The sequence below is a fragment of the Chiloscyllium punctatum genome, chromosome 4, assembly GCF_047496795.1.
Source record: "Chiloscyllium punctatum isolate Juve2018m chromosome 4, sChiPun1.3, whole genome shotgun sequence".
In the NCBI taxonomy this organism is placed as follows: domain Eukaryota; kingdom Metazoa; phylum Chordata; class Chondrichthyes; order Orectolobiformes; family Hemiscylliidae; genus Chiloscyllium; species Chiloscyllium punctatum.
The window spans coordinates 31,329,148-31,348,941 of record NC_092742.1 but is presented as its reverse complement, the minus strand read 5'-3'; the positions used below and the strand labels follow the sequence as shown (position 1 = coordinate 31,348,941).

The window sequence follows — 19,794 nt, the reverse complement described above, 5'->3', positions numbered from 1 at the left end:
TGAAGAACAAAAGCTTGAAATTATAGCTGCACTTCAGGATGCCATAGAGTTTTATGAAGACTTGGGCATAGAAGGTGATGGATTATGAAATTAATACATAGAATATGTGGTACAAAACAGGCCATTTGACCTAACCAGTTTATATTGGTGTTTATGCTTCATGTGAGCCTCCTCCCACAGTTTCTTATCTAAACCTACCAATGTAATCATCTATCCCATTTTCCCTAGTGAGTTTGTCTAGCCTCTCCTTAAATGCATTTATATTATTTGCTTCAAACAATCCCTGTGGTAGTGAGTTCGACATTCTCAGCACTCTATGGGTAATAAAATTTCTAAATTTTCATTTTGGATTTCTTGGTGATTATCCAATTTAGCTCTTCCCCAAAATGGAAATCATTTTCTCTGCATCCACTCTTTTAAAAACCTTTCATAATTTAAAATGCCTCAATTAAATCATCCATAAGCCATTTTTCAAGGCAAGAGACCCAGTCTGTCGATTCTTTCCTGATAAATAAACCTATGTATTTCTGATATTATCCTTGTAAATCTTCTCTGCATGCTTTCCAGTACCTCTCTTTATCCTACTTTTTACGACATGGTAATCATACACTAAATATGATATAGCTAAGGTTGGGTTTATCATTATCATACCTCCCTGATTTTTAATGCTGCCTCTCTAGAAATAAAGCTGAGACCTTTCTTTTAAGACCTTGGTAACCTTTGGTGCAGCTTTTGATGATTGACGTACTTGAACTCTGAGATCCCTTTCTTCCTATATGCTACCTAGACTTGCACCTGCCAAGTAGTGACCTCCATATTCTTGCTACTAAAACGTACAAACTCACATTTACCCATGTTGAAATGCATTTGCAATGTGGAATTGAGGAGTTATCTGTTGAGATAAATAGCCAGTAAGATGGAGGTTGCAATTGTTGAGAGTAAGCAGTCTTTTCATTCATGGGATGAAGGGAAAGATGGGAAAGGCATCTGGGTGGCTGATCAATGTTAAGGATCAATGACAAATTTGGTGAAAGAACTGAATGGCTAGAAGTATAGACTAGTGTGCAATTTGAAGTGTGCAGTGTTGTTTTCCCGGCATTCAGTAAGTGGGACGGAACAATTATCTGGAAAAGACCTTTATGAGAAATAAGTAGTTGCCATCTGTGAACCAGATTTTGATGAGAAATAATGCCATAATGAAATCATATACTCCTCAACAATAAGAACTTAAGAAGATGAAGCTATTTGGTGTAGACTATTTGATCCTTTGAACCGACTCCTCTAGAATGGCAGATTTTTACCTCATACTAACTTGTATCCATGATGTCATGCAGATGGAGGGAATTGTTTATCAGACAGCAAACATTTTATAATGTGGTGCAGAGGAAAGGAACAGCCTGAGGTTCAGTGGGAAGTAGATTGTGGAAACTATTTGGGGAATAGGATAGTAGAATGAAGATCAAATCCAGATAACATGTTGGGACAATTTGTGGAAATGTGGAAGAGTTAATCAGGATGCTCTAGACACTGGGAATGGATGCCCAGATTGATGATTCTCGTCAAGAATTTAACCTGTTCATGAATTTATTAGGGGAGAAAGTGAGGACTGGAGATCAGAGCTGAAAATGTGTTGCTGGAAAAGCGCAGCAGGTCAGGCAGCATCCAAGGAACAGGAGGATTTATTATCCAACCTTATCCCTGTTTTATATTCATGGATAATATAGTCAAATCTAACACATAAAACTAAATATTTATGATGAATCATTGTTAGCTAGTTATCTTTGGCTTGAGACAAATTTTCCAAATCCTCCTGAATAATAATGGTTCTTTCAACCTCGATGTTTTCCCAGAAAATTTCTTAAATGGCACAGATATTTTATATCGTACTTAGTGTAAAATTAACAACAAAGAAGAAAAAAGGACAGATTTCCACGTCTATTTGTAACTCATTACAAAGAAAATTCCATTAGCAGTCAGTCTGTGCAGTCTATTTTGCCTATTGTGCCGAACATATTATTATACCTAACAGACGAATTGCATTTACGATTAATTTAAGTAACATTCTCCTCTGAAAGATAGCTATTTAAAACATGGAAGAGTTTATCACTCACAGAACTGTATTAAACTGCTTCACAAGTATTAATTTCTTTCAAGAGTGGAAACTATTTGATAGAGAAAAATGGTAGCCATTTGATGAACAGCAAGTTCTTGCAGAAGGTAATGAAGTAAATGACCATACATATGTTTTCAGCATAATTAGTGGACTACTGTAGACTAGGGTGCTAGACATCTGTTTTGATTTTAAAATCCTCCTGTAATAAATAGACAGGGTGTCAGTTTAATATAGTGCAGTAGTGCATAAAAAAGGTCAACTCTGGGCCATTTTGATAATGTTCCCTGATCCTCATTAAGCACACTGGGATGGATTTTCAGTTGCCATGGGGACAGGAATGGGTACAGGAGTGAGTTGAAAGTTGTATCCAGTTGTATACAACTGGATCCCATCACTTCTGGATGTTTTACAATTTTGAAAGAGAATGGTGGTAATCAGAATCCTATTTGATGCCAGGTAGTGGTTCCTTAAGGAGCTTGTTTAGGGGTCTGTCTGCAACAAACATAGGATTTTCAATATTTTTTCCGTGCAAAGCCAAACAGACTGATGCACATTAATGTACAGCTGTCAGGGTCAGGGTCACCAAGCTGCAAAATAAAGCTTAGTTCCATATGTTGACTTTTGTAAAATGTGAAGGGATAACTAAACCTGGGATGAGCACCATTCCTTCAACTTGGTGACCATAATATTTTATGTCATTTTGTCATCCTGGTCCTTCCATGAACTGCTGGACCACATTGGTAGCACAGCAGCAGCACCCTGTATGGGTTTTACTTGATTTTCTACGAGTTCCAGATAAGCAATTTATATCTCCAGGGTACTGAGCTTGCCTCCTGCTGAATCAGCCCATTCACTTCAAGAATAGTATCACCAGAATAATGCAGTTTAGGCACAAAGTCGGGTTGAAATTCATCTGGGTGTCAGTTTCACTTTCTTCCCTTTGAATCTGTTTTCAATGCAATGAATTAATCAACCATCATTTTTCCTTGTTTGTATCTTCCATTGCATCCTTTCTTTATTTTTTGTGATTTTCTTTGATCTGAACATGGCAACTTTACCTTTAATCTTTCATCAAAGTCACATACATCAATTGTAAAAAAAATTAAGACCCCTGTGACACATTTGGAATGCTCTGCCTGACAGGATTATAGACATAGATTCAACAGCAGCTGTCAAGAGGAAACTGGTCTAATTCTTGAAGGAGATCAAATTGTAGAACTATGGGGAAAGAGTGGGTCAGGGAGAATACCTGGAATATTGTTCAAAAGAGCCATAGCAGACTCAATGGCCTGATAGTCTCCTTCTGTGCTGTCCTATTGTGATTCTAACAATTCAATTTATGATAACTTTTAAAATGGCATCAACACTCATTAACTAAATACATAATGAGTTGAATAAAATGTCATTAACTCTTTGCTAGAAAGATTTCCATTTTCTCAAACCAAAATACCACATTCAAGTATTACTTATTGTTCTGTACCTGTGTTAGTACAAGTTAAAGTCATAACATCTTTACAGTATCTCATGGAATCAGTTAAACATTGTAATGTACCAATTAATACTTCCATTAGTCTTGTATAAATGTTTTTAATATGGGATAGCTGTTTTAAAAAAAACTATGACTTTAATGTTATGTGTAGAAACTTAAATGCAATAAATTTGATTTTTTTGCTTTTTATTTATAGACATCTGTATTACATATGTGCTCCCTATTCCATGCATTCATATTTGCCCAACTTTGGACAGTATACTGCGAACAAGCAGCTTCTATTCCGACACTACAGAGCCTGAATGAGTTTGTTTGCACAGCCACTTTGACAGCCCTCGAATTCTGGAGTCGGGTTACACCTAGCATTTTACAGCTGATGGTTCACAACAAAATGGTGAGTAACAAACAGAATATTTGAACCTACTGTTCTTTACCCTGGCTAAAAGAATGCAAAGACATGAGAGTTATAGTTAGCCTTTATAAGACACTGGCTCAGCCTAATTTGGAGTATTGTGTCCAATTCTATGCACCACAGTTTAGAAAGGGTGGGAAATATTAGGGATGTGCAGGAAAGGCTTAAGAAAATGGTACAAGAGATGAGGGACTCAGTTATTTAGGCACATTAAGGAAGCTTGGACTGTTGTCCTTAGAGAAGAGAATGTTAAGATGAGATTTGATGAAGTATTGTGGAGATTCAAAAATCATGAGAAATCTAAAAATCATACAACACCAGACTATAGTCCAACAGGTTTAATTGGAAGCACACTAGCTTTCGGAACACCGCTCCTTCATCAGGTGGTGAGAGAGAATCTCCCTTTTGGTCACCATTTGAAAACCACGTTTAAAGCAAATGAACCAAAGGTGACAAGAAAAAAACCCTTTATTAAAAAAAATCAGTAAAGTGGTTTGATCTGTTTTTTAAAAAAACTTTTGCCCTAATTCTACTTGAGAAATTGTTGGCAAGCCAACTTCTTGTACTGCTACAATTCTAAGAGTGTGGTAGAGCAGATTCAATTGATTCTTTCAAAAGTGAGTTGAATAATTAACCAAAGAGAAAATATTTTCAGGGCTACAGGGTAAAGGAGGGAAGTGAAACTAAACTGAGTCCCTACTGCACAAAGCTGACATGGACACAACCATTGTGTCACCAATTCTCTGATTAATTATAGAAGTATCCTTAAAACCAATAACCTAAATCAAATCTAGTGTATTGATCAGGTCAGGCAGTGTGTCCAAAGAAAGGAGCAGTATTCATGCTTAAGACCTTTCCTGAAAGGCCAGTGACTCAAAATGTTCACTCTCCTTTTGTCTGCAAGAATGCTGCTAGATCTGCTGAGGATTAACAGCTTTCTCAGTTTTATTTCAGATTTCCAACTTTTCACATTTGTGTAAATATGTTGAATAATGCTCTAAAAACCAACTTTACAAACCTATTAACTTTTATTTTAACCTTTTCTCAAGTGAAAATGTATTCCCTGTGTTGTAGATGGTAGAAATGGTTTGCTTGCATGTTATCAACCTGATGGAAGCGCTACAGGAATGCAACTCAACCATCTTTGTGAAGGTAATTACATTTTTATTATATCTGATGTGAGAGATCATGTTTTTACAGAATACTTACATGCCTATGCTAACTGGATGGCACTCATTCTCCTTTTAACAGGGATTTGCTCCACCACATAATTTTAAGATATGAATTTATTTTAGCAATCTGTTATGAGAAATTTACACTCAAGTTATTCTAATTTTGAAAACAAAAACAAAATCTATTACTGTGTGAAGCTACCTCTAATAAATCATTGGAATTAAAACACACATGGCACATATCTTCACTGAGTCAGTATGACTTAGGGGATCTTTAAAAATATCTGGAGGAACTTAGATGTAAAGGTCCAGCCTCCAGTTCTGGTTGACCCCATTTTTGCTGACAGTATGATGGTCAGCTTACAAAAAAGAAAATTAGCCCCCTGTTTAGCAATTTCAGTACAGTCCATTATTTAGATATTCCAAGGTGTATTATAATGATGAGAATCAAAAGGTCTAAAACTACTTATCTCAGCAGGGGACTATGTAGATATTTGGATGTTACTGAACAATTAATTGTCTTTAATGTAGTTAGTGAATAGATGCTTATTAGTTTTTACAACATATCAATTACTCAATGTCATTTGATTTGTTTAAATGGGTTTCATGCATTAGCTTTTCTTCAGTATTAAGCATTTTTGAATGGGAGCACTAATACTTTTTTTTATTTATATAGGATCATGGGGGTGGTGAGGGGTGAGGGGGAGAAACCTAATACAACTGGACAAAAGTACCAGAGAACTGAGATGAACATACTAATCAGCCCACCTCAGCTCTTGCCGGCAACATAATTGACCACCTTCCACTGCATTCAGAGGCAGAGGGCCTGACTCCATCCTGCACCTGGGAATTAAAGGACAGTGGGCAGTGGGCCATTTAGGGAGAAGTGTCTGCTAGATCAGAATATTTTGTGACTGAAACTTCCAAGCTCCCCCATGAAAATCAAATACTGGTTCAGTTACATAAAGGTGGAAAATTCATAATGCTCAACATGCAAACTATGGAAATATCACTGTCAATAATGGTTGTATTTTAATAATGAACAGTAGTTCTGTATAAAAAGGTACTTATTTTTGCGATTTACTGCTATGACTCAGGTTTTGAGCATTTCAAATATTACATGAGAAATAATCCCATTTTACACCACAGAATGCATTGTGAATGCTGATTTTATTGTTGTAACGAAATACATTCCCTTTGACTTTTAGTTCCTGGTTAGATGGATTTTATTTAGAAACTATACTAGATGGCTTGATATGATTCCAGTAAATGACTTATAAGAACTTCCATAATTTTGAGCTTACATTGAAGGGTATGGTATTTTTATGAAATCTTGGTATATTTTTATTATCATTGGAGTTTGGTTGGTTTCATTTTTCAATCACCCCGGAAATTAGTAAAGCCACAGTTAGATTCATAGATCCAAATAACTTGGATCCATGACATAAGCAATGCAGAATAATTGTATTTCATAAATCAGACATTCTGTCAAGCTTCATATCATCGAAGGTGGAGTTCATTCTGGTCAAGATGTCCAACCCTAGTAGATAGAAAATAAAATAAAATATAACCATCACAATTATTCTCTTATAGCCTGATATAGATCCTGGATAATATAAGATAGATATGCATAGCTAATTATTATAATATAAATAATTATTGTATCATTTTGCAGCAAGCCAATGTGCAGTTAATTCAAAGCTCAATATGGAAGGAATATGCTTCACTTAGTTTACATTCTGTAACCTCTTCATGACATTCAATACCTTTTACAGCCACTGGATTATTTTTCAAAAGCAGTCAATATACAGTAACTCTGGTAACCTATTGGGCTTAGTAAGAGCCAATTAAACAGTGAGTCAGTAACCAGGTAATCTATTTATTTGTGCTAGTTGTAGAGAAAATGTTGAATATAACTGCAAGAAAACTGCATTTGCTTTGTTAAAAATATACTGTTTTAAAATCTTGTGCATTTATCGGAGTCATCTGAAGACAGTACCTCCAGTAATGCAGCACTTAATCAGCATTGTATTGAGGTGAGATAATGGGGCTTGATGATGAAAGTGCCACTGAGACAGCTGAACTAATACTGAGAACAATATGGAAAATTACGGGATTTTTAAGCATTGTCTAAAATGAAGTTGAAAGGCTCCTGTTGATGTGTGTTGGAGTTGCAGTTTCTGTGGCTTAAGCAATATATGACCTGACTGATCTGCACAATGAGATGAACATCACTAATAACTAATCTTCCAACTACTGTGTCTTTATACAAATGGGATGTATGCTATTGATGCACAAATCAGCCTTGTTACTGAGACTCATGGTTGTTTTGGAGAGCAAAGAACAAATAAATTGTACAAACTTGCATCTTATACAAAGAATGGATGTCAAGAGGTCTTCAAGGGCTCAATGAATTTGCATGAAAGCACCATGAGCAGGATTTTCTTTTCCCAGGAGTAACATGGAAAATGGTGAGAATGAAACAAAATCAGAACCGTTTCATTGAGAAAATATTCTCAATTTTCTCCTTAAGCTTTAAATGGCGACTTCAGAATCTTCCTATTGAGTAATGGCTACCTTATTCCCATAGCTGTGTATCTCATTTTTAGCTCTACATATCTCATTTACATGTATGCCACTTCCAATTCTCCCCTTCCTCAATAACCTAGTTGGCACAAATTCCTGACGTGGAAGTCATAATGAGTGCCTGGTGACTGAAATCTCATCATGGCCTTCATCCAACGTGGTGTTCACTACAACCTGCTCATGCTCCATAGATGCCATCTTCCTCTGCTCTTTGTCTGCACAAGCCACTATCAGGAAACCATCAATCTAAGCTCTTAGCTTCATTTCATATTGCTGACTACTTTGTGCTTACTTGAAGCTGCCATGCTCTGTGACTTGCATTGCTTTTTAGTGCACAGGAGTATTAGAGTTTTTTGCAGGCTGCTAACGTTACATTATTGAGTGGGTGAGCCACTGTCAGATGTGGGAATAGTGAGGACTGCAGATGCTGGGAAGTCAGAGTCGATAAAATGTTGAACTGGACAAAGCACAGCAGGTGAAGCAGCATCAGAAGATCAGGAGAGTCGAAGTTTCAGGCAGGACTTGTCCTGATGAAGGGTCCGGCCCGAAACTTTGACTCGCCTGCTTTTCTGATGCTGCTTGACCTGCTGTGCTTTTTGCAGCTCCACAATTTATCGATACTGTCAGTCATGGGGATTTGCTCATGGGGAGTGCCAGGGGCTTACTGGGGAAAGTTCTGGGGAAAGTAGGAAAGACTTCATTGGAATTGGGGTCACTGATGGAAAGGGGGGCAATTCAAAATAGAATTCTGTGCAAATTGTACTTCATGAGCAGTTCTTTGTCCAGGAGTGCATAATCAGGAGCATTGCATTGTTCACACTACTTCCTTGTCATGTCAGCTGAGCATATGTAATTGGACAAGCGAAAATAGAAGCTAACAAGTGGGTTTGGCCTTTTGGAAACACATTCCATAGTACCATTAGAAGCCAGTGTCTTAGAGCTCCTGCATTCACATACTAGGCTTGAAGTGTGGGAGGGCCTGGTTTGTGCAGTGTATGGGTGCCTTTTCTTTAGGTCGACCTATTGTGGTGGCTTACAGCCAGTATTTTGAGTGCCAGTGACCTTGGGGTTTCTCCTCAGCTGTGGAGACATGTGCTCACCAGAATGTGCTCCTGAGGCTAATCTGCATGGAGAACTCACTGATTTGAAAGTCTCTGAACTGGTGGGATGTGCAAGTGACAACTTTGTCCGTGCATTCTATCAGGCATCAGTAGGTTCCACCTCCAAGATGAAGGTGGAGCTGAGTGTCTCCAGCAGACAGCTGTTTTTTGCCCAAGGTTTTTTGAATGCCACATGTATCCACATAAGAGAGGAGCAGGAATTAGTTGTCTAAAAGGGTTTAAGAACTCATACAGATTAATAATGAGTTAGTGCTGGTGGAATTGGGAGGGCAACATAATGAAGCTCACTAAGGGCAGGGCTTGAGTATGATGGAACTGGCTGGAAGAACAGGAAAGGTGATGAAGTGCCCACGTTGAGTGAGCAGGAAGCAAGTTGGTAGTTTGGGAAGTTGATGTGGGTGAGGGCTGTCGAATGGACATGATGTATGCAATAGTAAGAATTGTAATGCATAAGTCTGGGTGAGAGGTATGTGTGCAGTGGCCCAGTCAAAGTGAGTGTGAGGTAACAGAGAGAAGATGATGGTACTTCACCTTGCAGAACACTGAAGATCATTTACCTTCTTCCTGCACTGCTGTGTGTTTAACCCGGGACACAGAAAGGATATGCTCTACTAACTCGGTCTTGGTGAGTTGAGACTGGGGATATGGCTTCCGTTGGTTGTCATCAGAATAAGGTATTTCTGTTACACCATCAAGCAGCACCTCTCAGTCTCTATTAGAAAATCACTGTATGAACTTTCCTTTTGGGGCCATGCCCTCAGTTATACTGGTCAAGCAGCATGGCGTGAGGAGCAGTTCCTTGCTTCCGGCATCCAAAGGGTGTGCAGTTGGTATTTAAATGTTGTGCCAGTGACATGATGCTGGCAGGTCCTGGCAGTGATGATGCAGAAGATTGTGTGATGTGCCACAATGGACCGGGCACTGCGAATCTCACTCGACAAAACACTCACTGGAAATGGGAAAATTCAGTCCCATGTGTTTGCTTATCACTTGCTAATGACAGGATAATTAAGGTGCAAATTGCTTAGATGAATCTATGTCCCAAAGCTATAAGAAAGAAAAGATCGAAGTTCTAATGTGGTCTGTCATCATAGTAATAAAAGCAAAATGCTGGTAATCTGAAGCAACCACAGAGTCCACTGGAGAAATTTGGCAGATCTGATGGCAGTGGGTTAATTTTTCAAGTCTGGGATGACTCTTCAGAACACTTCTGCTGTCCTGATGAATTTCTCCAGCATTCTCTGTGTCATCGCACTATTCAGCTCTTCACTGTTAAATTGTTCCAAATAATTTGCATTTTAGAATCTATAGATGCTTAAGGTGCCAGTAGCAGATTACAGTTGATAAAATTTCAACATAATTTATACTTTTTGGTTGCAGTAATTTGGCAGGGAATTAATGTCTAATGTTTTGTTTAACTGTTGAAAACAATGATAATTTGTAACATTTTTCTTCTTTGAACAGCTGATACCAATGTGGTTACCAATGATTCAGTCAAATTTAAAGGTAAGTGTTATTGCTAACCACAAAAGGTTAGTATGATTGCACATTGTTTTTACTTTTTAATAATAAATATTATAACTAATCAACTTTTATTTTCCACCTGGCCTTAACTCAACAGCATCTTTCAGCGGGTCTGCAGTTGCGCCTTCAATCAATCCAGAATAATGTCAACCATCATGTCTTGCAGTCTTTCCAGGGATCTGGGCAGATGAGCACAAATTCATCAGTACTCCGTAAATGGCTGCAATGTACTCAGTTCAAAATGGCTCAGGTGGAAATACAGTCATCAGAAGCTGCATCTCAATTTTATCCTCTTTAAATTGCCTTTTTATGTACCCTGATTTGAAGGAATAGCGTCTCTTGTCAGGCCTGTTATGCTGATAAAACATTAGATGCATGTTGGCAACTGAACAGCCTCTGTGTGTATATATCTAATCATTTTATCTTCTTTACAGATATTGTAAAAGATTAATTAAGTGTTGCACATAAATACTATAATGAACTCAGTTTTATTAGAGAAAGTATTTTGTAATTTAATACTATAGATTGATCAATCTTATACGTCAATTGAACTGCACAGAGTGTTTGAGATGTCATACTTTATCTACATATCTGTTTATAAAAGTCTTTTTAAATGGACTATTTCACATGCCTTTGTCTTCTATGAGTTGTTTTAATTACCATTAAATTAGCACATTTGAGTGATACTGTACCTTCCGATAATCATTTTGTTGTTGAAAATACAATTCCTGATTAGATTACTATTTTTGTTAGTTCAAAACATATTTGTTCTTTCCCATTATCTAACAACACTCTTGTAATATTGACAAACAAATGTAATGTCAGTTCTGATATCGTGTTCTTCTGTATATTCTCTATTGGAATATATGCAGGTGTACTAGAAAATGTGCTGTTTCTTTGCTCTTGACATTTACTGAAACTGTACCTTTCTCTGTACATCAAAAAATCTACTTAGTGTCCCAATTCTATCTCTGGAAGAATGCTAACTCCTAAAAGTATCAAGTATGTGAAAACATAGTATTGAGGACATACTTTGCAATAATATTGAAATGAAATTGATTTACCTGTTCAGCTGATGGTTTTCCACTACGCTGTAGGTGTAAATAATATCTTTAGATCAATGTAAACATGATTGAAAATTGGGTAGAAACTGGTCATTTTAGTATCCAGTAGATTGTATATACTTTCCTGTAAATTATTGCTCATATCATGAAATTAGATGCATATTTTGTGGAACAATGAATATGTAATTCTATAGTGGAAGATAAAAGTGTATTTTCTAAGTTAAAAATGGTCTAGTGTAAATTACAATTATTTTTGTTTGATATTCGTTTTCCGCTTATTTCTCTTCTGATTCCTATTGGTCACTTTAACTATTCACCTTTGCTCATCTGTTTCATCTTGAAAAAGATAGACTGATGTTGAATATCTACAATTCAGTAATTAAGCTGTAAGAATCATACTTATAAAACAAAATGGTTGAGATGTCAGTTTTTCCACTTACTTTGAAATGACCAAAGTTTACCAGTGAAGGAAGAAGATTTTAGAACGAGGCATGTGGATTTGTTAATGAGTATTATAAGGGCTTACAACACTGTAGATGTATAAAGAAAATAGTGATAACATTTGAAGCTGAGTATGCAGTACATACAAAACCTGCATATTTATTGTTCTTAAAATTTCTGGTGACTTTTCCAATTTTAATCAAAAATGCTGTATTAGTAGATCTTTAAAAAACAATTAATTAGTTGAAATCTGTTTTTGTGTAAACGTATCAAAACAATGATTCAATTTAAATGCTGTTATATCATCTTGATAACTGCAAATTTAAAGGGCAGAGCTTTAAGTTCACACTTGATGGCAGAGTGAGTAAATTACCCAGCAGTGAGTGTAATAACCAGAAATATTCCAGCTTCAATCACTGAGATGAATTAATCAATTTTATTTGGGTGACCTTTGGTTACAGTGCTGTGGGAAAGGGACAGGCTGCAGGCTGTTTTAGATATAAAGGAGACACTTCTATTGCAAGGTTTTTTAGACAAGATTTAGATTGATAGCAATACTAACAACAGCGGAATAATTGCTAGTGTTATTTTTGCACCCACTTGCTTTTAAAAACCTTTTCCAGTCAGGCTTTACTGTGAATGTGCTCATAACTGATTTTTTTTAGTTGCATAGATTACACATTGATGCAATATCACTTGAGCTCTCCATTTTATTTATTAATAAGAGCATTCACTTTTATTATTAAGACTCAAGGAAAATTCCCCATTTGTTTGTGCTTCATTGCTGTATTTTTTTCTATATATTTCATAAAGAGCATTCGAAAAATTGTCCACACTGTTTGGAAATGGATTGGAATGTTCTTCAGCAATACTCATAGGATCAATCTTTAAGAACCTATATTTAGTCTGTTGTGGGACTTCAAGTATAATCATGTTTTGTTTTCTTCCCTAATATGTTAATATTGCAGTTTTTGAAACAGTATAATTTCTCCATATTAAACTTCATGCAAACACAGGAGAAGCAATATCTAATTTTTTATATTCAACCATACATACTCATGTACACATTTCATTATTTCATTTCATTAACAGAGGCATGATCTTACAGTACCTGCCAAAGTGGTTAAATAATAAAATTTTGGAGGCTGAAGTATTGCAAAAGGAAGAAAGACACTGGGATATTCAATGCAAAGTTGTTCACCTTGAATGCTTCCCAGAGAATATTTCTCTTAAAATGTTCAGCACTATCATTGAAGGTCATAATAACAGAAATTCATGATGCAGAAATGATTGCCAACTATTGTTAGAAAGTTATTTTCTACATATTAAACCACTTGGAACTTAATTTTGCCAGACATTGTGTTGTCTTGTTTTAATTGGATTTTGCTTGGAAAATATTTTTCTTTTAAATAAAAGACAATAACTTTTACTTCAAAGATATGTGAAATTTGTCATAAGGAAAGTTGGTGGAAAGAAAATGTCAAGAAAAATGAAAACCGCCAGCTGGCCGATAGCACTAGCATATTCTGGAAAATTATGTATACAATCCAAAATCATTCTCAATTTGTGGTTCTCAGAAAAAATATCAAGTCCAAGATCTTGCTTTTTAAACATTACACTTCAAAGTAATAATGCAATCGTATAACAAAAGTGTTATGCTTTACTCCTGGTAATTAGGAATTTATTTCACTGTGGGGGAAAAAAGAACAACTTTTTGTATCTAACTCCACCCACACTGTTATTTATGCCATGCAGAAAGCAGCTCTGTGATGTTATTGTAATATTGCTGCGGTGTCCTAAAGCCTTTACATAACATTATCCATTTAGGAAAATAGGGTGCTAACATTGGAAAACAATCCCTTTACATATGGACTGTATCATTGTAAAGAACTTCTGAAATGCAGGGGCAATGTGTTTGAAAGGACAAGAATTGGTTAATGGGCAGAAAACAGAGTCAAAATAAACAGGCTGTTTTGACGTTGCCAGTCAGTGATGAGTAGGGTACCATGAAGATCAGTGCATGGGTTCCAAGTATTCACAACCTATATTAACGATTTGAATGTGAGGACCAAATACAATATTTTCAAATTTGCTGGTGGCACAAAAAATAGGTGGGGATATGGATGTGAAAAGGATGCAAAAAACTTAACGGAGATTTAGGCAAGTGTGACAGATGGAAGATGGAATATAATGTGAAAAAATGTGAAGTTATCTCACGTTGTAGTAAAAGCAGAAATGTGAAATCTTGAATGGTGAGAGATTGAGAAGTGTTGATGTCCAAAAGGAACTGTGTATCTGAGCTTATATGTCAGTGTAAGTTAATTTGTAAATAAAGCAAGCAATTCAGAAGGTAAAGGGCATGTTGACCTTGATTGCAAGAAAATTTGAGTGCTAGAGTAAATCAATCTTAATGTATTTTACATAAATGTTTGGTAAGAATGCATCTGGAGTATTAAGAGTGCAACAAAGTTTTAGTGGACTAGCCCCTGGGATTGGTTGGGGAGGAGATATGCTCTGAAGAGAGATTGAAGAATTTGGGCCTATATTCTTTGGAGTTTAGCTGAGTAGAGGTGATCTTATTGAATCACACAAAATTAATACAGGGCTCGACAGGATAAATGTAGGAAGGATTTTTCTCTTAGTTGGGATGTCTAAAACCAAGGAAGACAGCCTCAAAATAGAGGTAGGCCATTTAAAACTGAGATGAAGAGTTTTTTCACCCAGCAGGCAGCGAATCTTTGGAAATCTGTATTGCAGAAGGCTGTGTAGGCCCAATTATCAAATATAGTCAAGACAGCGATTGCTAGATTTCTAGATTTACAGATATTAAAGTGTTTGGGGAACATGTTAGAAAAGTAATACTGAGGTAAAAGATCAGCCAGGATTTAGTTGAATGGTCCAGCATGTTTGACCAATGGTCTTCTATTGCTCACATTGCCCATGTTCACAATTTCATTCTCCAATTTTAGTCACCCCAAATCCAACTGATTTTTCTTCCTTTTCAGTATATAGTTAATATGTTGTGGTATGCACTAAATATTCAGTTGGCTTGTTTCAGAAACTGTAATAAAAGCTAGGTGTAAATTTTTGTTGCATTAGGCCACTGATATTGAAGTTAAAAATGACACAACACTAGGTGATAGTCCAACAGGTTTATCTGGAAGCACTAGCTTTTTCAGCGCCACTCCTTGTTCAGGTGGTTGTGGAGCAGGACCATAAGACACAGAATTTATAGCAAAAGATTAGTGTCATGCAATGGAAATGATATATTTCACAAACCTCGATTGTTGTTGCAAGTTAACTTCAAAGACTTAATAACAATTGATGTTTGTGAAATATATCATTTTACTTGTTTGACATTGTAATTTTTTGCTGTAATCTTAAATTCAGTGTCTTATGGTCCTTATCCATAACCATCTGAAGAAGGAGTGGTTCTCCGAAAGCTAGTACTTCCAAATAAACCTGTTGGACTACAATCTGGTGTTGTACAATTTTTAACTTTGACCACCCCAGTCCACCACCAGCTTCTCCACATCACTGATATTGAAGCCATGAAATGGTTACATTATGGAGTAATGAGAAAAGTATGTTGTACAGATAAACTCTAATATATAGTGAGTCTTAACTGACCACTTTACAAGTGTCACAAACTGATCAAGTACTACTCGCTAGCAATTGTTTAAATCCCGTATAGCATGGATGAATTGAGAAGAAAAACATGCATTAGGGTATCCAGTGGTTTGTTATTACTTCTCGTCTTTATCACAATCCTAACAGAAAAAAGTCTGCACCATGACAGTTTCATTTACATTTTTGCCTTAGACTAGGAGTGTACTTCAATATAGAAAGCTATTAAAATTACTTTGATTTATATTGACCTCGACTTTATCATCTTTGTTTCTGTTTCCTTCTATGAGTTTGAATGTAAATTTTGTGACAAGGAGATCCAAGAGAGAGAGGCAACTGCATTTTCAAAGACCTCAACTGTCTAAAGTAACAGCAATACTGAAAGCTTTTCACAACTAAGCCAAGAATCATTTGTGGAAGCTTTCCTTATATGTTCAAAAAGCAAATTCTTTCCTTTTAAACACAACATACCAAAAAGTTCTTGATCACGGTTTTAAAGGTCTTTCTTTTGAGGCCTTCATTTTTTTTTACAGGAAGTCAGCAAAGGACAAAAAGCAAACAACAAAAGATGTTACAATCCTGAAGTTAAAAAAAACACAGAAAATGTCAGAATGTCCAGCAGATTTGGCATGTGTTTGTTGAGAGAAAAATAGATTCATTGAGTTGGAGTTTACCAGCCTACTAGGGAAGAGCTGGGAAATGGGAATAGCTGCAAAAGGTCGAGGGAAGGTGATGGGATAGTGTTCCCATCATCTTCCTGTCTCTTTGCCAGCAGTGGGAAAGATGGCCCTCTGATCAAAGACCATTGAGTCCAATAGGTAGCAATTGAGGGCCTCTCCCTGTGGACTGTTGGCATTTTACCAGCAGCTGCCTGATTGGGAGTTGGGGAGGGGGGCGAATCGGGGAGGTGGTTTGCTTTTGCAGATGGGAAGACTGTCAGGTGAACTCTAGCTACCTCACAGTGGGCTAGGGAAACCTTTTTGAGGTTATGCTAAGGTGGAGGTTACTAGAATCAATCCTAATATGTAGTTGATGCCAATGCTGATGCAGCCCTGTGTCCTACAGTCTGCAGAAGCAGGATTGGCCTGCAATTGTTTCAAATCATCAGAAAAATTATCTTTCTGGGAACAAAAGAAAAAGTATGAACTTCACTTATACATCCAAGTAATTTTCCAAAGCATTTAACAAAATGAATCCAATCAAGGCAGGGTAGTCAACTTGTACACAGTAGGGGAGGAGTGTTGATTAAGAAACCTTCCAACTCTACCTACAGTAAGATGCGATCTGTTTCTGCAACTGGATCAAGCATGACACTGTGTCACTAATGGCTAATTCCAGATAAATTCTCTAAATATACAGTATTCCCTCATGACTGAACTCAAAAGTACAAATTTAACTGATAGTTTGTTAGTAATCCAAATTTAGTGAAGCCGGCTTCACTGCAGCTACTTAACTGAACCATATTACTAGCAACTTGTTTTCAGGCTTTCCAAGTTGTTGGAGTGATCGGGCAATATCATGTCCTACACCTGAATATTCAAGGTAGGATATTGAAAGGGAACTCCTTCCGAGATAGAATAGATTCGTATTACAATTGTCAAGACAAAGACAACCAATCCAATCATGGAACCTCAGCAGAGGAAAGCCAGTTTTTGGAGGTATCCTCAGAGGATGTGCCTCGCAAGTATCACAGTTCTCACAGCAGGGCATTCAGCAGAAGCCCCAGGTGTTGCACTATGTAGGAGTAATAGAAAATGGAAAAAAACATTTTAGTATTACCACAGAAATTAGTTTGGTGTTTAAAAGTATAAAGGCATCAAATTTATTTCAAATGGTTATGTATGATTATTATTATTTGTCTCCATTGTCTAGTCTCCATTTTACTTCATCTTATATATCAGATGAACAATAGCTTTTAGGTAACTCATATGGTAGGAGTAGAAGATGACAGCTTGATGCCATTGGAACAGATAGATTATTGACTGTGGGAATGCTTTCTTCCTCCAGCATATCCTGTGCTGCCTATAGCTTCCTGTTTATAAATGACAGTACATCACTAGCGTTGTGGAAAACCTTGCTGGTGTGGACCAAAGGCACTAGAATTGAATCTTGCACAAGCTAATAGCTTACTCAATGGATATGATCATGCTCACAGGGCTTTTGTTCTACCTTTCTACTTTTCAGTGGTATAGCTTCTCACAAGTGTCATTAAAGACATTTTGAGAGTATGGGAGGAAATAAAGCTGTCAGTCATGGCAGGGAACATGCTACTAAATCAGCCTGATGGTAGTGAGAGAACATCCTGCCATTATGTTTGAGGTGAGACGAGGCTTTATTCGTATCACTAAAGTCCAAATTGAAGGATCTGGCAATGGGAAGGTGTTTGCATACTGAAAACCAACCCCTGCCCTTGATGCTCTCTGCCCTCTCTCCAACACATCCACCCACTTCAGTGACCACCTCCCCACAGCCTCGAATCTATCTGTATCCAAGGATCCCATGATGATCTTAGCTGAGGTTCATAGAACATGACTGGCAACAGCCTATAGGCCAAGCTTGCATTGCTGTCAGTGAAACATTACAGATCTCTGATAGTTTTGGGCTCTGGAGGCAGCCTGTCAGGAGGCTCACCTTTAAATACCAGATGGGCTATTATTTTTGTCAGGGGTCCCCCACAGAGGCAATGAAGGTTTCCCATCAGTCCTCTGACTGGTGAACAATACTTCCTTTTGTTCAATGAATCTAGCCAAAATTCTTTCCATTGAGCTTGCCTGAAGCTTGGAAGATCTGTGGGAGATATGACTCATGCAAATTTAACAGCAACTTCAGGTATAAGGCTGATAGGCAATTTAAAGTGTAACTTCAAAAGTTGACATCTGAGCATTTGGCTTCATGAAAATATCATCTCTCTCTCTACTTGTCTCACCTTTGAAATGCACTGAATAACATGATGTTGCTATATTTGTGCAGTAGTTACGACCCAAAACTTTAGCAAATTCATTCCTGGCATAAAACCCTTCAGTCTCTTAAAATGTATTGACATAAGAGTTGCGTTAAGTAAATATCATTCCTTCAGGTTTTAATTATTAGAAATTTTAAAATATAAAATTGATTTTTATATCTTTCTCAATTTTTAAAAATTTTCTATATTTATCTTTCTGTGCCTGATTTGATAATAGAAGCCACCCATTCCATTTTGAATGTCTTTATGGTGTTAATTTCTGATTGGTTAAGCAGATACATAGTTGTCTGGCCTGGACATTTTGAGTCCTGCTTTCTTGTACTAACATTGTGAACTCTCATGTTTAATGATTTTTCATCAAAATAAATATAAATCTAAACATGCTCCCACAGGAGTCACTCCTACAACAAATTATGGCCAATTGACTTTAAAGTGCTGTGCTTTAAAAAGAGTTAACATCTGGACCAAAAACTGCAGAGATCGTTGCATTAAGGTTTGCATAATGTGTTTAATGGGTGGCTGATATAATGTCAAAGCAAAAATTTGCATATAACAGTGGGTGGTAGGAAATTAACTGGCTGTACTTTGGTAGCAGCCTAGCCTAGGCACTTGTGGAAGTGATTCACTCCCTCGTCCTCAATTCCTGTGGTAGTAAAATCTTCCAAAAATTAAAACGTAGGGGAGACAGTAAAAGCTGAATGGCTGGGGATTTGTGAAGAGCCAGTGCACAGCGCTGATGTTTGCAAACAAGAGCTGTTGGAGCAAATCAAGGCACAATTAAATGTACAATTCTGAAGACATTCCCTTGATGACTGAGTCATTAAAAAGAAGCCAGGAACATAAATAAAAACTCACTTCAAGGTCACCCACCTTCTTCAAATCACCATGTTTTCCAGCTTTTGAGCTGCCATTCTATTAAATGTAAGGTCTAGATGAAGTGTCTAATCAGTCTTATTACCTAATCACCTGCATTCAATCTGTTGGATTAGAGAGATCTTCGGACAGAGTCCAAATCCACAGAAGATGACTTTCTGTCTCCAAAACTTAACCCTTTTCTTTCCTTTAAGCATTTTCTGATTTTATTTTACAGATTTCCAGGTCTCTAATTCTTTTGTTCAGAGGCCAAACTGCATGTTTATTTTCCTGCCCCCAGTGAGTGGTGGACATTATGGTGGAATTATGCTCTTCACAACTCCTCATGTATTCTGTATGGGTCAAAAGTCTGATTTAGTCGGCTAGCAGGCAGCACGTTCTGTACCCAAACTCCTCTCGCACCATCCCAC

At 37.0% G+C, this 19,794-nt stretch overlaps 2 protein-coding genes across 6 annotated transcripts in view; one reads left to right on the top strand and one right to left on the bottom strand.

Annotated features, from left to right (window-relative positions):
- LOC140476150 (protein unc-79 homolog) overlaps nt 1-14,456 on the top strand; it is a 229,188-nt gene extending 214,732 nt beyond the window's left edge. For all 4 annotated transcript variants that reach the window (XM_072568293.1, XM_072568292.1, XM_072568291.1 and 1 more), the window contains 4 exons: nt 3,799-3,996; nt 5,089-5,166; nt 10,358-10,399; nt 10,515-14,456. In XM_072568293.1, the coding sequence (XP_072424394.1) occupies nt 3,799-3,996; nt 5,089-5,166; nt 10,358-10,399; nt 10,515-10,715 (519 nt within the window). In that variant the 3' untranslated portion in view covers nt 10,716-14,456. The remainder of the gene's footprint in view (nt 1-3,798; nt 3,997-5,088; nt 5,167-10,357; nt 10,400-10,514) is intronic.
- Nucleotides 1-19,794, bottom strand: part of prima1 (proline rich membrane anchor 1) — a 349,594-nt gene that overhangs the window by 172,280 nt on the left and 157,520 nt on the right. The window contains exon 4 of one of the 2 annotated variants that reach the window (XM_072568301.1): nt 3,993-6,726. The exons of the other annotated variant lie outside the window; for it this stretch is intronic. Coding sequence (XP_072424402.1) covers nt 6,687-6,726 — 40 coding nt within the window. The 3' untranslated portion in view covers nt 3,993-6,686. Of the gene's footprint in view, nt 1-3,992; nt 6,727-19,794 lie in introns of those variants that run through there. 2 annotated transcript variants of the gene reach the window in all.